Source organism: Montipora foliosa, chromosome 9 (assembly GCF_036669935.1).
Source record: "Montipora foliosa isolate CH-2021 chromosome 9, ASM3666993v2, whole genome shotgun sequence".
NCBI lineage: Eukaryota > Metazoa > Cnidaria > Anthozoa > Scleractinia > Acroporidae > Montipora > Montipora foliosa.
The window spans coordinates 16,705,792-16,720,105 of NC_090877.1; the positions used below are offsets into that span (position 1 = coordinate 16,705,792).

The 14,314-nt window shown below is 40.8% G+C and overlaps 1 protein-coding gene across 1 annotated transcript in view; it reads left to right on the top strand.

Moving 5' to 3' along the window:
* LOC137971501 (polycystin-1-like protein 1) overlaps positions 1-14,314 on the top strand; it is a 63,447-nt gene that overhangs the window by 19,360 nt on the left and 29,773 nt on the right. The window contains exons 4-10 of the mRNA XM_068818318.1: positions 657-1,301; positions 2,797-2,966; positions 3,169-5,352; positions 6,116-7,122; positions 9,865-10,444; positions 11,875-12,081; positions 14,189-14,260. Of these exons, the coding sequence (XP_068674419.1) occupies positions 657-1,301; positions 2,797-2,966; positions 3,169-5,352; positions 6,116-7,122; positions 9,865-10,444; positions 11,875-12,081; positions 14,189-14,260 (4,865 nt within the window). The remainder of the gene's footprint in view (positions 1-656; positions 1,302-2,796; positions 2,967-3,168; positions 5,353-6,115; positions 7,123-9,864; positions 10,445-11,874; positions 12,082-14,188; positions 14,261-14,314) is intronic.

Consider the following 14,314-nt stretch of genomic DNA (forward strand, 5'->3'; position numbering starts at 1 on the left):
ACCGCCTGTCTGTAGTATCTGTTCAGTATCCAATTCGCTTGCCATAACTGAGCTTCATAATTAGGGTACATTTTGTTCAAAAATCCACTAAAACGCCATTCGCGTTACATGACTTTCGACGCCATTGCCGGTTAAGTTAATCGTTCTACTGTGTCTACCAGAGAAATCTACGCATTTCCCACCACCCTCTCGATCCAAAGAAAATACGTGCAGAGGGGCTCTATGCACAAAGACACCACTTAGCAGGGGAGTAACAGGCAAGACTTTTACCGACATGGAAAAAAAAGAAAACGAAAAATAAAAAAACGACGAAATTAAAGACAAATTCCGACTGGGTTTGCCAGTAGGCAACCCAGTAAAAAGTTACAGGAATCAGTCATTTAAATAGAGATGAAACCACTGAATGGCTAAAAGCAATGCCGCGAGAAGTAAGCAGGTTAACGTGGGCCAAGGCTCTTCACGACATTTTCTCGCGCCTTGGCCGCCATAATTTTGCTTTGCGCGCGAAAATCACGCCAGATACGCAAGCCATCGTTTGAAATGTTTCCTTTATTTGGGCCAGTTGCTCAGTGGAAAAGAGAAGTTTCGCGTTTAACTCATGGCCGGAAGTTTCATTGCTATGAGAAATTTGTTAGAATTTGTTTTCTTTTTTTCAGATGAATTACATGTGGGTTGTTTGCAACAGCAAAACAACTATTCTAGATTTATTCATCTAAGTATCAATGCGACGTCTCCATACAAGTGCGCTCAAGCATGCGCGCAAAAGGAATTACCGCTGGCTGCAACATTCAACGACACAGAGTGCCACTGTGCAAACGAGGCTTTAATTGCGCATGTCAATAACGAGTCTTGCGCAGGGTTATCTGGAGAATCAACTTTGCAATTGTACAACACAAGTTTTTTTATGGTGGCGTTTGCTGAACTTTATCAGGAGCTAATGTTCACCGTGTTTCCACCCAAGATAACGGAAGTAAACTCGACAGCAGGAAATTTGTCAAGTTACTCGCTAGACTTTGGTGATCGAAGGGCTAATTCATCGTTACATGACAAAATAATCTATCGATATGCCTCAACAGGCGAGTTTAATGTCACTTTATTCGCATCCCACGCAAACTCGACCAAGTTAATATCATTTCGAAGTGTCAAGGTGTTTGCACCACTTCGTGTAAACAACATGACGTGCCCCGCCAGTTCACCAAGGCAAAACGTTTTGTGTACCCTCCACGGAACATCGGGTAGTGGCGTCACTTTACGGGTAGAAATGGAAAGCGCGAACCAGAACGCAACTCTGACGCTTCCAGGTAAGATTTCATAAGTATAAGGTTATAACAATCAACGGATTCTTCCAAGTACGAATTATTGTTGTCCAGTTAAATGTTTCCTGGCTGAAGGTTTAAGATGTCATCAACAATCACCCCCTTCTTTGAAAAGACCATATTTTAAAATTCAAAAGGTAGAACCTTTTTTATTCCTTTTGTCATGATTACCCTTGTTGTTTCTTTTCATTCATTTCCAACATCCTTTCCATTTTGGTAATACATCCATGGGTCAGACTCTCAAATTAAAAGCTAACAGGGAAGTCAGTCCAAATCATTTTATACTTGTTCATTGACGACTTTCAACTTTATCAGTTGGTCCAAAAAGAACGGCTTTCAAGAGAGTGGTAAAAGTAGTTTTACTATTGCTTTGGGTTTACATAAGTTAGAGCGCTTGGTGATTGGTGGAAAAATGCCTTGACATATTCTAAACCAAACAGAGGTAACAGCAACCCAGTTGTGACTCGCTTTGTTGCGTGCGCTTTCCATCTGCTCGAATTTACTTTGTGTTATATGATTGGCTGATTTGTTAGTCTGTGTCTATTGTAATTCAGTGGTCGAAGTAATTCTTTCGGTTTAGGGTTTCAGCACACTAATTCCCGCCAAATTTAGTCGTCGCGCGATTGCCCTGTTGACTTAAATACAAGATTCAAGTAAAGCAGTGGAACGACGTTTTGAAACAATTCAGTTCGGCAGCTTGAATTACATTTGGCCAGGAGCCCATCTGTATTTAAAATGACTTCTCTCGCAAACGTACTGTCTCTACTTAGTCACAGGTGCAAAAATCAACTTTTGGATTTACAAAAGAAGAGCAATCTTAAATAACCACGTTTCAGAAAAAGATCAGTTACGTCAGAGGTATGCGTTGTTCGTTCTTTGTCATCAGCTCATTACTGGTTCGGCATGAATGATACCCGGCTTAGCACGGCAGTCGCTCGACTTGATTTCAAAACGAATAAAGGCGTTTAGTATTTGAAGAAACTGTACATGTGGTGCTACGTCGGTGGGGAAGTGAAACAAAGAAATTGGTTTAACAATCAACTGAGTTGATATGGTAAATTGACCACCGTAAAGGAATTCGAAAGCTGACGTTTGGAGCATTTAACCCTTCGTTAGACCGAAGGGCTGCGAAGGGCTCTGACGCAGGGCATTTCTTGATTTCAAAACGACGAGCTACATATGGGACAAACTGAATTCATAAAGATTTTCCCGATTTAGTGTATTTTGTATTATTTCTCGAGCTAATGTCATTATTCATTGCCACGAAACTGGGTTGAATGTTTGAAATCACTGCTCCACTAAAGTAATGCCAATGCAGACGTACGCCGTTTGAAATAGTCCTTCATTAGAATAAACTCTACATTGATGGACTCCCGATAACTCTGGAAACACTACAAAAATTTGCGAATTATCAACATGAAATGATTTTTAATGAAATAATCGTAGAAAGAGTTCGACACTATCCTTACTTTCTTACCAGATTCACCAAGAGTCGTTCTGGGTACTGATGAATTCCTACCGTTCACGGAATCGCATGCAGGCGAGGTTGGAGCCGGAACATACCTCCTTCAATCCCGTGAGTTTTGGGCCGACACATTCTTGGAGGCCTGGGAACTATATGCTGTTCAGTCTGGCCGCATTCGACTACAAGTAAGACTGAAATGAGTATGTTTAGTTTTTGAAAGAGTGAGAGTAAAAATTTGCACGCTGTCACGTGATTGTTTTAGTTGGATTAGTTGGTTTTACACTATCTAACATTTATTCGCCGAAGATGGTGTAAACATCGTAAGCCAGTCAACAGAAGTGGATAATTTGACTCTACTCACTGCCTTATGCTTCTTCGTTTGCACAGGTTTATAGGGCTCAGTGGAATCAAACCATCTGCAACACAACCACGCATTTACTATCCTCCTGTCAAGATATGGCACCATCCAACGGCAGTTGCAATAGGGTGTGCTTCAGTGTAGAATACGATAAGCAATCCCAGCCAATTAGTTCATGCGCACATATGCTGGCCAATTATTCCCTAGTGCATACATTGGATGTTAACTTAACTGTAGGTTACAACTTGATCATTATACCGGAAGAACAAAGGTTAACGTCAAAGATAGGAGATATTGTGGCATTTCAAAGGAATTCTTCCGGTGCTGTTCTTCAGAGAATAACCGATGGACAGTCTCCAGGAGTTTATTATTATTCACAAGAACAACCATCGTCTACGCCCAGTGTATTTCTTAATGACCTGAAAGCTTTGAATTTCTCTTTTCGTTTGTATGTGCATGGTTTTGTCACAACCACGGCGTTGCTAAATGTCTCGTGCATGCATGATGTTGGTAATTACCATCTGAAGGTGGTGTTCACAAATCCTATTTCTTCAAGCGATAACAGAAAGCCAGTTGAAATTCAGTCACACATCACAGTGCAAAATCCTATCACGGAAGTACCCGAAACGACTCCGATTTTCATTGCCGTGAATGTGTCAGGGAATATAACATTAACCATTCGGCAGGGTACGAACATAACATGTGAGTGGAAGATGTCGGCGTCCAGTTTCTTAAAGCGCCAGTCACATTATATAGAAAACAACACAACTACCGAAGGTGTAACTTGCCAGATGGAGTTTCCTGGATGGCCGCGCGCCGCTAATACCTCAATCACAATCACTTTCTACGCGTTCAACCTTATTTCCAAGAAGCGCACAATTATTGAGATATGTGTTCGTGAGGTCATCAAAGGACTCAAGGTCGAGATGTGCCGCCTCAACTCGTTTGCTTACGACAATGCACACACCTGCTTCAACGCCAGCGTGGTAAAGGGAACTAATATTAAGTGCAAGTGGTATTTCAAAAAGGGTTTGGATATGGACCAGATTCGCACCAACAGAATAAGTAAGAGAATTTACCGTGCGCTTACACCCGTGGGAGAAACTAACGTCACTGTCCATTGCTATAACAGAGTGCCGGAAGATGAGAGAGTCATTTTTCCAGTCCGAATTATCCCCAATCCACTGTCCATTGACATGCCGGTTAAAGTCGCAGTGAATGCAACGGTAAAGATCAATTGTCAAATTACTTGGCCGAACGGGACGCCAGACAAGTTTTTCGAAAATCAAGGGTTAACTGGGCAAAAGGGAACTAACATAGCAGAATTGCCTCGTTTGACAGTGAGCGTTTATTCATCGAGAAGTTCCGGTAACGGGTCAGTGACGTTAGTAACCATTTTCCGTGGGTTGAGAAGCAAACACGAAATTAAATGCAAGGCAGACCAATTTCCTGAATTGAACTTGGTTCAAACGATTACATCGTTATTTCCCGTTAGAGGAGTCAGTATCTCAACCCAGTGCCCCTTTCGGTTTGAGGTTGGTACAAGCTGTGAGTTTCAAGTCTCTATCAGAAAAGAAGATCATGCAAGCTTCCTTTGGCGTGTGACAGAAAATGGAAGCCATCCTTTGGAGTTCACGAAACGTACGATTATTCATCAATTTTCTAGCCTTGGCAAGGCACGCGTGTCCATTAATGTCAGCAATGATGTGTCGTGGAGAACAAAAACCATTTATTTTATCGCGGTACATTCCGTCTTTTTGTTAAGAAGCGCAGAACTTCGTCACGCAACGAGCGGATTCATAGGTCACACAATCGCCTTTTCTGTTGCTCGCCTAGATCAACCATCGTTGTGTCGCTTCTTTTGGAACTGGGATGATACATCGACCTCAAAAGAAGCTGGTCCATACACTACCCACACTTACTTTAAACCGGGTCGATACAACGTTTCTGTGAACATCTCTACAGGAATTAATAACATACTGTTATTCAGCGCCGTGACCGTTCATGGGCCAATCAAGGGCTTGCAAATCCGTGACATAGAATTAGGCTTGTCAAATGTGCTAACCGTGAGGTTTGAAATTCTTCAAGGGCATAATGTTACATATGCAGTCGACTTTGGTGACAATCCAGGTAAGCAATTATCTTCTCCTTCTTTGTTCTTGCAAAGTGCTAAGTTTGGGACGAGTAAATGTTGTGGGGTTGCCAAAATGCACGTACTACCAACAATTATTGGTCTCAACTCTCGTGAAAGATCTTTCATCATTAAAAATCATCAAAATTTCATCTTACTTCATTAAATTTCAAATACAATGAAATTTCGCTGGTGAGTAATAACCGAATAGAATCAAATGGTCAGCTGATCTTCTATGCTCTGTTGGTGGATCTTGGGTCTACCATGCCTTCGGGTGTCGCTCCAGCCCCTGGCGCACCAAAATACACCCAGGGTCTAAAACTAACAGAAACCGGAAACACGGGCAACCGATATAAGACCTTCTAGTATTCTCGGGTGTGAACGATAAGCCTAGCACGTTTAACTTTTGGCGCAATGCAATGTGCAATTTTCTTGGAACTTATCGATTTTGCACGATACCAGATTTTATACTGTGTTGCAGCGGCTCTTAGAATCCAAAATTGGCGGGAGGCAGACCAGTCGGCTATTTACAAAGGCAGCCGGAAAATTGTCACCCAGTGACCACTTAGAACATCTTCAGCTACTGGTCAGATATGTACGGAGACTGGAGCCTAACCTCCCGGTCACGTGACCCCCTCTCTTACACGTGTTTTAGCCGAAGAACATTCGTCATGGAACAATTCTCTGTCTAAGAAATAAAAAAAAAAAAAGAACAAAAAAAAAAAAAAAAAACACGCGTCGTCATGAAACAATTCTCTGTCTAACAACAACCGAAACAACAACAACAAAATAACGCGGTAGGCGAAACATCAGAATTCTTTTGCTAAAAAGCGGAAAATTGTTAGCTGCTTTCGTTGTCATATTCTAAATGCTCCATATACTTGGGTACAAAAGTTCGTGAACTGGCAGCGTGTGAAAACGTCCAGGAATCTTACATCAATTGGTTAGCGGTAATGAAGACCCAAAGCACTTTCCTACCCCGACCAAATCTTTTATCTTTTATCTTTTATTTTTCAGAAACTACTACAGGATTTGCATCGCAGTTACCTCATTTGAAAACATTAACACACCAATACAAGAAACCAGGCACATACCTCTTGTCCATATCAGTGAACAATGTTGTCGGTCCAAACAGCTCTGTAGAGCGTTCTGTTCAAATCACTGAAAGCCCTTGCATTATCAACGAACTGCGCGTGATTGGAGCCGGAGAAGACAGCGACCATCCCCCTGAAATTCGGCAAGAGTACGAATACTCGCTTTACTCCTCGCTCAAAATAAACTGTTCTAGTGCTCAAAACCTCAATTATGAGTGGAAAGTTGAACACGTACTGAGTGACTCTGAAACTGTGACTGTGCCCTTTCCAAAAGAGCAAGTTTTTTCCGATTCTTTATCAATCGCCGCTCAGTCTCTGAGAGGTGGTTTGTACAAATTCACACTAACTTTCACCGCAACGCCGCTTGGGATATCACGATCTTCAATTGGGTTTCTACGCGTGCTTACACCAAAATTGCTGGCCACAATAGATTGCGGGAGCGAAAGAGTAATGGCATGGAATGAGACAATCGTTTTGAATGGATCTGGATCGAGGGATCCAAACGATATGGATTCCAGTTCTACCAATTCTTTTCTGTCATTCGAATGGTTCTGTAATTTTCACCGCAATGTATCTTGCTTTAAAGGACCACGTGGAACCATTAATAACACGCAGCCAGTCCTAAGGTTTCCACCGAAATTCCTAGATTCTAACACCACCTATCAATTTGTTCTTCTGGTAACTAAAGAATCAAGAGAAGCGGAGGCCAGCCAAATAATTACAGTAAGGGATGGAGACTTTGTTCCTCTCTGTATCAGGTGAATGCTCTTAAAGTTTTTTTGTCTTTATCACTCCAACCAAACTCTTCCGCTTCTATACATTTGTCCATGACATATTTTCGAACTTTCTTTCTGAAAATTTCCCTTTTTCGTGGCTTTGAAAGATGGGCAAATGACCACATTGGCTCAAGACCGAGAAAGGAAGGAAGAATTGGTGTATTGTATATATTGTATGTATTGTATGGTATAAATACCAAGTTGACGTCACAAACTAGTTTGCAACGCTACTTTCAAAGAATGTTTTCAATGTAAATTAATTTGTGACATCTGCTCGTTATTAAAGCCAATCTCCTCCCTTTCTTGGTTGAGACTGGCTTTTTCAACTTTTTAACAGCCTTCAAAGTATTTACTTTGAAAGAAACGTATTTAGTGTAGCCAAAATAGATTTGGGACAAGAGCAGAGAGTAATGGTGACGGTTCTTTCTTTGTGAGTGACATTTTAAAGATTTGCAAAGCTTTAATTTGACAGGTTTACTCTATGGGGCGAAAAATGTATTTTTAATATTTAAAACAAACGTGGTTATATGTTAAAAAACATTACAGTTTTGTTTTTTCTAAATAACCAAAATGTGTCATTGGTTATTTAACAAATAACCAAAGAAATGAATGTGGTTATTTGCGAAATAACCAAAATTAAAAACTGCTTATTCACAAATAACTAAAATTGATGATTGGCTATTTATAAATAACCAAAAAATTAATCTGGTTATTTACTGAATAACCCAAATGAATGACTGGTCATTTACTAAATAGCCAAAATATCAAGCTGGTTATTTAGCAAATAACCAAAATGGTAACTGGTTATTTACTAATGAAAATGGTTATTTCAGGGTCGTAACGAGGTATATTTTTTCATAACTGATCGCATATTTTTACCCAAAATTTTGAACCCCGATACCAAAAATGATGAGAATTTTGATCCCTGAACCCGCAAAAATTTGATCCCTGATCCCTCATTCCATGAAAAATACTGCTGATCCTGATCCCACGCGTTGTGATTCCAGATCCCAGGGCTGTGATCCTTGATCCCGGCCCTTTGACCTTTGACCTTTGATCCGTGACCCCATATACCTCGTTACGACCCTGTTATTTGTAAATCACTTATCTGGTTATTTACGTGAAACCACTTGGCCCATTTTCCCGCTCATTTCCCATTGTGTCCTGTAAACTTCGATTCTCGCGCATGCAACATGGCTTCCAAGGACGACATGGTAGCAAGACTCTCCACTGCAGTTGGTAATGCACTAATTCTCAGCAACACGTACGTGTCAAGGGAAATAGTTGATGGTGTCTTGTTTTCTGAGACAAATGTTGAAATGTCTTGTCAGTGATTGATGACTGCCAATAAGACTTGCAGTCCACGGAGTGAAGGCATGCGAATTAATGCACTAGTCAATTGAAACCATGCCCTCCTCCCACCCCCGGGACATGGCGGGGAAGTATCGGGGACATGGTCGTGGTATTACGCATTGTAAACTGAAGCCAAGATTCTTGCTACCATGTCATCGTTGGAAGCCATGTTGCATGAAGAGAAATCGAAGTTTTTAAGCCACTGTGGGAAATGAGCGGAAAAAAGGCCACGTCAGGAGTCCATCTGGAGCGTGCAACTTCCATACAGCGTCTGTGAAACGACGTTTTCACAAGTAGGTTTATTTTTAGACTAGCTCTTCCCGCGAATTAGGTCAAAAAACAAAGGCAGTTCCGGTTCGGTGAGCATATGACGTCAGCTTAATTTCTTGTAATTGGTCATCGGGCTACTGTGGGAGTCTCATTCGCGGGAAATTCAATCTAAAAATAAATCGGTCTGTGAAAACGCCTTTACACGAACACAGTAGAGTTGTAGGCTCCGGGTCATGGGTTCCTGGCCACGTGGCTGCGCGTTAATTTAATTAGGGCCTGTTGGGGGCCACTGGGTAGGTGAGGGACCCCGTCCTCTTGTAAAAAAGCGAGCCTTCAAGTGCAATATTAATTAAAAGCCCTGGGGGGCTGGGGCGAGGTTTCCAAATCATGCGTTCAAACTAAAGATAAATGCCCGTATGAACATCACCCCAGTCCGGAGGTGTACCCCACCTTCAGCATTCACATGGAAAAAACTCACTCCACCTAAGCGGGTTACTCGGCCGGCTGACCGGGCAACTCGCCTCGGTGAGGTACCTCACCTCTCATGTGAACACAGTCAAGAAAGAAAGGGAAATTGCATAGAGATATTTGTTAAATAACCAATGACACATTTTGGTTATTTAGAAGAAAAACAAAACTGTAATGTGGTTATTTGCATACAACCACGTTTATTTTGGTTATATACATATAACCACTCTAACTAATAAAAATACATTTGGTGCCCCATATTACTCTGCACAAACATTCTACTCTCTGAATAAGCCTTCATTTTCGTTTTTACGAATTTAAGAATTTCTTTCAGATATCTATATTTCACTTTGTTTAAGTAAATACTCATGAAAAGAAACGTCCGTTAGCCTTTGTAGTAACACAACTATCCTGTTCATCACTTTATCGTAACAAATTATTTAAATTTTAGTGAGCGAAGAGTTCGTTTTGCAGCTGCAAAGAACTAATTGTCACTTTCGATTGTCTTTTTTGTAGTAATCTTGCTTCTTTGTCTTCTTTTCTTCCTCCTTTTCATTTTTTTCCTTCCTGAGCCTTGTCAACATCATCGTCATCATCATCAGCATCAATTTTTCCGTTTTAATTTTCCTACAGGTGCATGGAAAACTGCGCACTCAAGTTGACAGCGTCCCAAGAACTTGTCCTAAGAAGCGAAGGCTGCTTGAACAAAAACGAAACCGTACGAACGTGTCGATGGGAGTTGCACGGTCCTCCACCACACCGCAACATCTCCAGACGGTCGGTGAATTCACAATTAATCAGAGTTGCTTATTCGAGCTTGTTCAAGGTATACCCCAGCACTTTAGATTCTAACCAAACATACACCATCATTTTCAAAGATGAAAACAGCAGTTTGTCAAGTCGATATTCGATACTTACCGACATGCCCCCGGAGGGTGGATCGTGCTCCGTATCACCTTCGGAAGGCATCGTTATTGAGACGCAGTTTCGAATCAATTGCAGAGGTTGGGAAGATGAGGACAGTCCATTATTGTACGAGTTTTTCCTTAGGGATCCTACATCTGGACCCATGTTGCTGTTTTATGGTTGGTTACCATATTCTGACGGTTTATTTCTTCCACCCGGACGTAAAGACAACAATTATTATGTGGAATTGTTTGTGAACATACGTGATGTTTTGGGATCTTACAATACAGTCACTCTTAAAGTGAAGGTAGGCAGACCGCTGTTACTTTCTAGTCCCTCAACAACCCAATTTTTTTCGGTCAGCATCGAGATTAACGCTCTTTGTCCAGCGACAAACTACGCGCAGTCGTAATTGGGGCTCGCTTTCGTAACCTTGTTTGAATTTCTGAGACTGCGCAGAAGAACTGGAAGTCTATGATTCCGATTTCGAACCGGCGTGAGGACATAAGAAAAATCTGGCATCCAAATAAACCCGAGTTGCATATATCACTAAATTCAAAACTCAGATTTCGACAGTGAAAATCCGAGTTGCATTTATTTCCAAATTAACATCTCAGATTTCTGATGCAAAAATCCGAGTTTTATTGTAGCTTGGAATTCACAACTCGGATTACCACTGCAAGTATCCGAGTTGTATTTATCGTCAAATTCACAACTCGAATTAATATTTCTATCTTAAAAATCCGAGTTGTATTTATCGCCAAACTTATAACACGGATTTCAACCGTAAAAATCCGAGTTGTTAAATTAGCGGTAAATACAACTCGGATTTTTACAGTTAAAATCCGAGTTTTGTTTTTGGTTATAAATATAACTTGGATTTGTTTGCCAAGATTTTGCAATTAGTATATGTAACAGGACTACTACATGCTATCCAATTTGGAAATAATTGGATGACAAAAATTCTGAGGACTGCCAAATTGGACAGGCCGTACCTTTAACAAAATAGCATCCAAAAACAGATGAATATGGCAAATATTTGACACTCAAATCAATCATATACATGAAGCATCACGTGTGAACCTTCAAATTGGAGAAAACAGCAGTTTAATAGCAGTGATAATAGCTGCAACCTGATTTGGCCAATACTCGGTTCTTTTATTTATCTTGACATTTGATTGGTTGATGGAAAGTATCCTGATTTTTCACGCATTGGACGGTTTGTTCAAAACCGAAGTAAACGTTCCATCCCGCTAGCAGATTTTTTTTTTCGCTTGCTCGATTTTGGCGCTCTCGAGAAAGACTCTGCATGAATCGAGAAAGATCTTTATTAAGCATGCGCTGCATGTTGCCAGAATACAGTTTCGAACCCAGGCCTAATTATAAGCAGATCTCGCCGCCATCTTGATTTTTCATGGTATAGCGGGCGAAATCAGACGAAGAGGATTTGTTTACGATTTCATGTCAAAAAGCAGCCTGCCGTTTGCCTTTTGTCTTTTGTCTCAAACTCAATTTTAAATTTCGGCGCTGACCCAAAGAATGGCGGCCTTCGGGAAGTAAAATTGATCTCACGCTTAGGTTCCGTTCTGAATTTCGGTAACGCAATGTTATAAACAAGAAAATCAAAACAAACCTTACGCAACTCAAGGAACTCGTAAGGAACTGTTAATTCTAGATTATTTAGTAGGAAAGGTAAATATCTGTCTTGCACTGAAGCTAAAAAAAATTGCATTGTAGGTGAAGAATTTTAGCCCAACAGCAGGTCCTGTGAGCTCGATTTTAAAGGGAATGGTCAGCGGTCCTAACTCCATGCTGGACCAACTTCTTGTAAGCGGAGAGTTTCGACAGGCAACTCAGCTTCTGAATACAGTCATCACTGTGTTAAATCAAGACTCGTCCCCGGTTACCACAACTGATTCTACTGACACTGAGAACCGCATTGAGGTTGGTGTTGAAAAAAAGTCAACCGTTAGCGTGCACTAAAATTGCCTTATTTAAAAGTTGACGCTTTTGACTAAAATGAAGAAAAGCACACAGACAACGGAAATGAACCATTCACTCAGATTATTGAAACCATCGTTGGTGGACTTAAAAGCGATTTTTAAGGGACTAGTCATTTCTGAGTTGACTGCGGTCACAACACTAGGAAATACGTCCCTAATTACTTTTTGGGAAAAGCGTGTTTTTTTAAAGTCCTGCAAAGTGGAGTGCTTCAAGACAGGGCCTACGGTGAATCGTCATCATCCAAGAAGAAACCTATAACTCAACTGTTGTACCCTTGGCCCAAACTGTAGGTAGTCAAAACTAATTACCATCGAAAAATTCGCTCCACACCTAGCTCTTTTAAGGTAAATTGTGAAATGGCCCATGCAAGTTAGCGTCGAAAGAAATTTCTCGAGTGATTCTCTTTTGCATTGACTTAAAAATCTCGAGCCGCATTCTCAGCCAATAAGAAGTCAAATACCCACCCCGCATTAGAGAGATTTAGCTTCGTCTTTACGGAAAACGGCAGGCTTCAGCTTGTCATACTGAAATGCATCAAAAGTCTCTTAGTTTGCCTTTTCTTTTTCTTTTGAGGAAATTGCTTGGTATCTCTAATTTTTTGCTTTAAGAAATATTTTGTTAGTTTTATATGACCGAGTTTATGAGGACGGAGTGCTCGCTTGTAAGAGGAAGAAAATCCTGTTTATCCGTGTCTTGATCGACCATAATAACCACAGTATCTGTGGCTAACAGTCAAGATATCGACCAAAATCGAACACTTTTGTTTTATTCTGGACAAAACACATATTTCAACCTGATTTTTGCCGTTCACAGTAAACGCGGTATACTTAGCCCCGGTCCACACTAATGCGTTTTCGAAAACCTCCGTTTATATATATATAACCGTCCACACTGAAACGATCGACACTGGAGATTTCACAAACGGAGGTCCACGAAAACGAAGGTTTTCGAAAACGCTTTTGAAAGTGGAGACTTTGAAAACGGAGGTCTATCGTTTTAGTGTGGATGGCGAAAACGGAGGTTTTCGGATACGCGTGACGTCATAATCTTATGCCGGCATCGGAGAGCAGTGCGATTATGGCTAAATCGTAGAACAGTATACACCGATTTAGGGGTACTATTATCCGATTTAACCACTACAGTTTTTGATGTTTTACGAATATACCGTCCTATTCTTCCCATTCTACGATTGTACTTTCAGATGTTTCAGAAATCTTTGTCCGATTCTCCGATTCTTCCGATTCTGCGATTTTACCTTAAGACCCTTAAGACCTTTAAGATGAATTTAACCACTACAGTTTTTGATGTTTTACGAATATACCGTCCTATTCTTCCTATTCTACGATTGTACTTTCAGATATTTCAGAAATCTTTGTCCGATTCTCCGATTCTTCCGATTTTACGATTTTACCTTAAGACCTTGAACATGATTTTACCTTAAGAGTTTACGTTAAAAAGATGTTTCAGAAAGCAGAATTCACTCTCCGATTCTCCGATTCTTCCGATTCTACGATTGTACCTTAAGATTCTCCAGAATTCACTCTCCGATTCTCCGATTCTTCCGATGCTACGGAGAATCTGAAGAATCGGAAGAATCGTACGTCAAAAGTCATATTTTACTATTGTACGATTTAGCCATAATCGCACCCTTCTGACAGTTTCCTGCGTACAAAGACATAAACAAATCCTGGTAACAAAAACGCATCTTTAGATCTCCGTTTTCAGTCTCTAGGTGTGAACGGCCGAATACGATGTGAAAACGCTAGTGTGGACGCACATCTTTTTATCCGTTTTCAGGGAGCCGGAAATTTTTGAAAACGAAGATTTTTGAAAACGCATTAGTGAGGACGGGACCTAATCTTTCTATTGTGACCCTTTTTCACGCATTTTCTCACCGCTTAGCGGCGCCCTCTTCATGTGTCGTCCTTGTGTCATGATTGTTCTCTATGATTCACAGCGTCTGATTTGACTAGTATTTAATTTCTTCATGCCCTGTTTGGTATTTACTGGTATTTTTTGACTGGAGTGCACTGTTTCATTTACTTAGGTCCGTGGCAGAGTTATCCAAGATCTTTCTCGGATGTGCTGTAGCAGCCATCGAGGTATCAGACAAGCTTTGGTTGGACTCTTCAGGCCACCAGAGTAACGACTGAACTCTCACCAAATGCTCTAG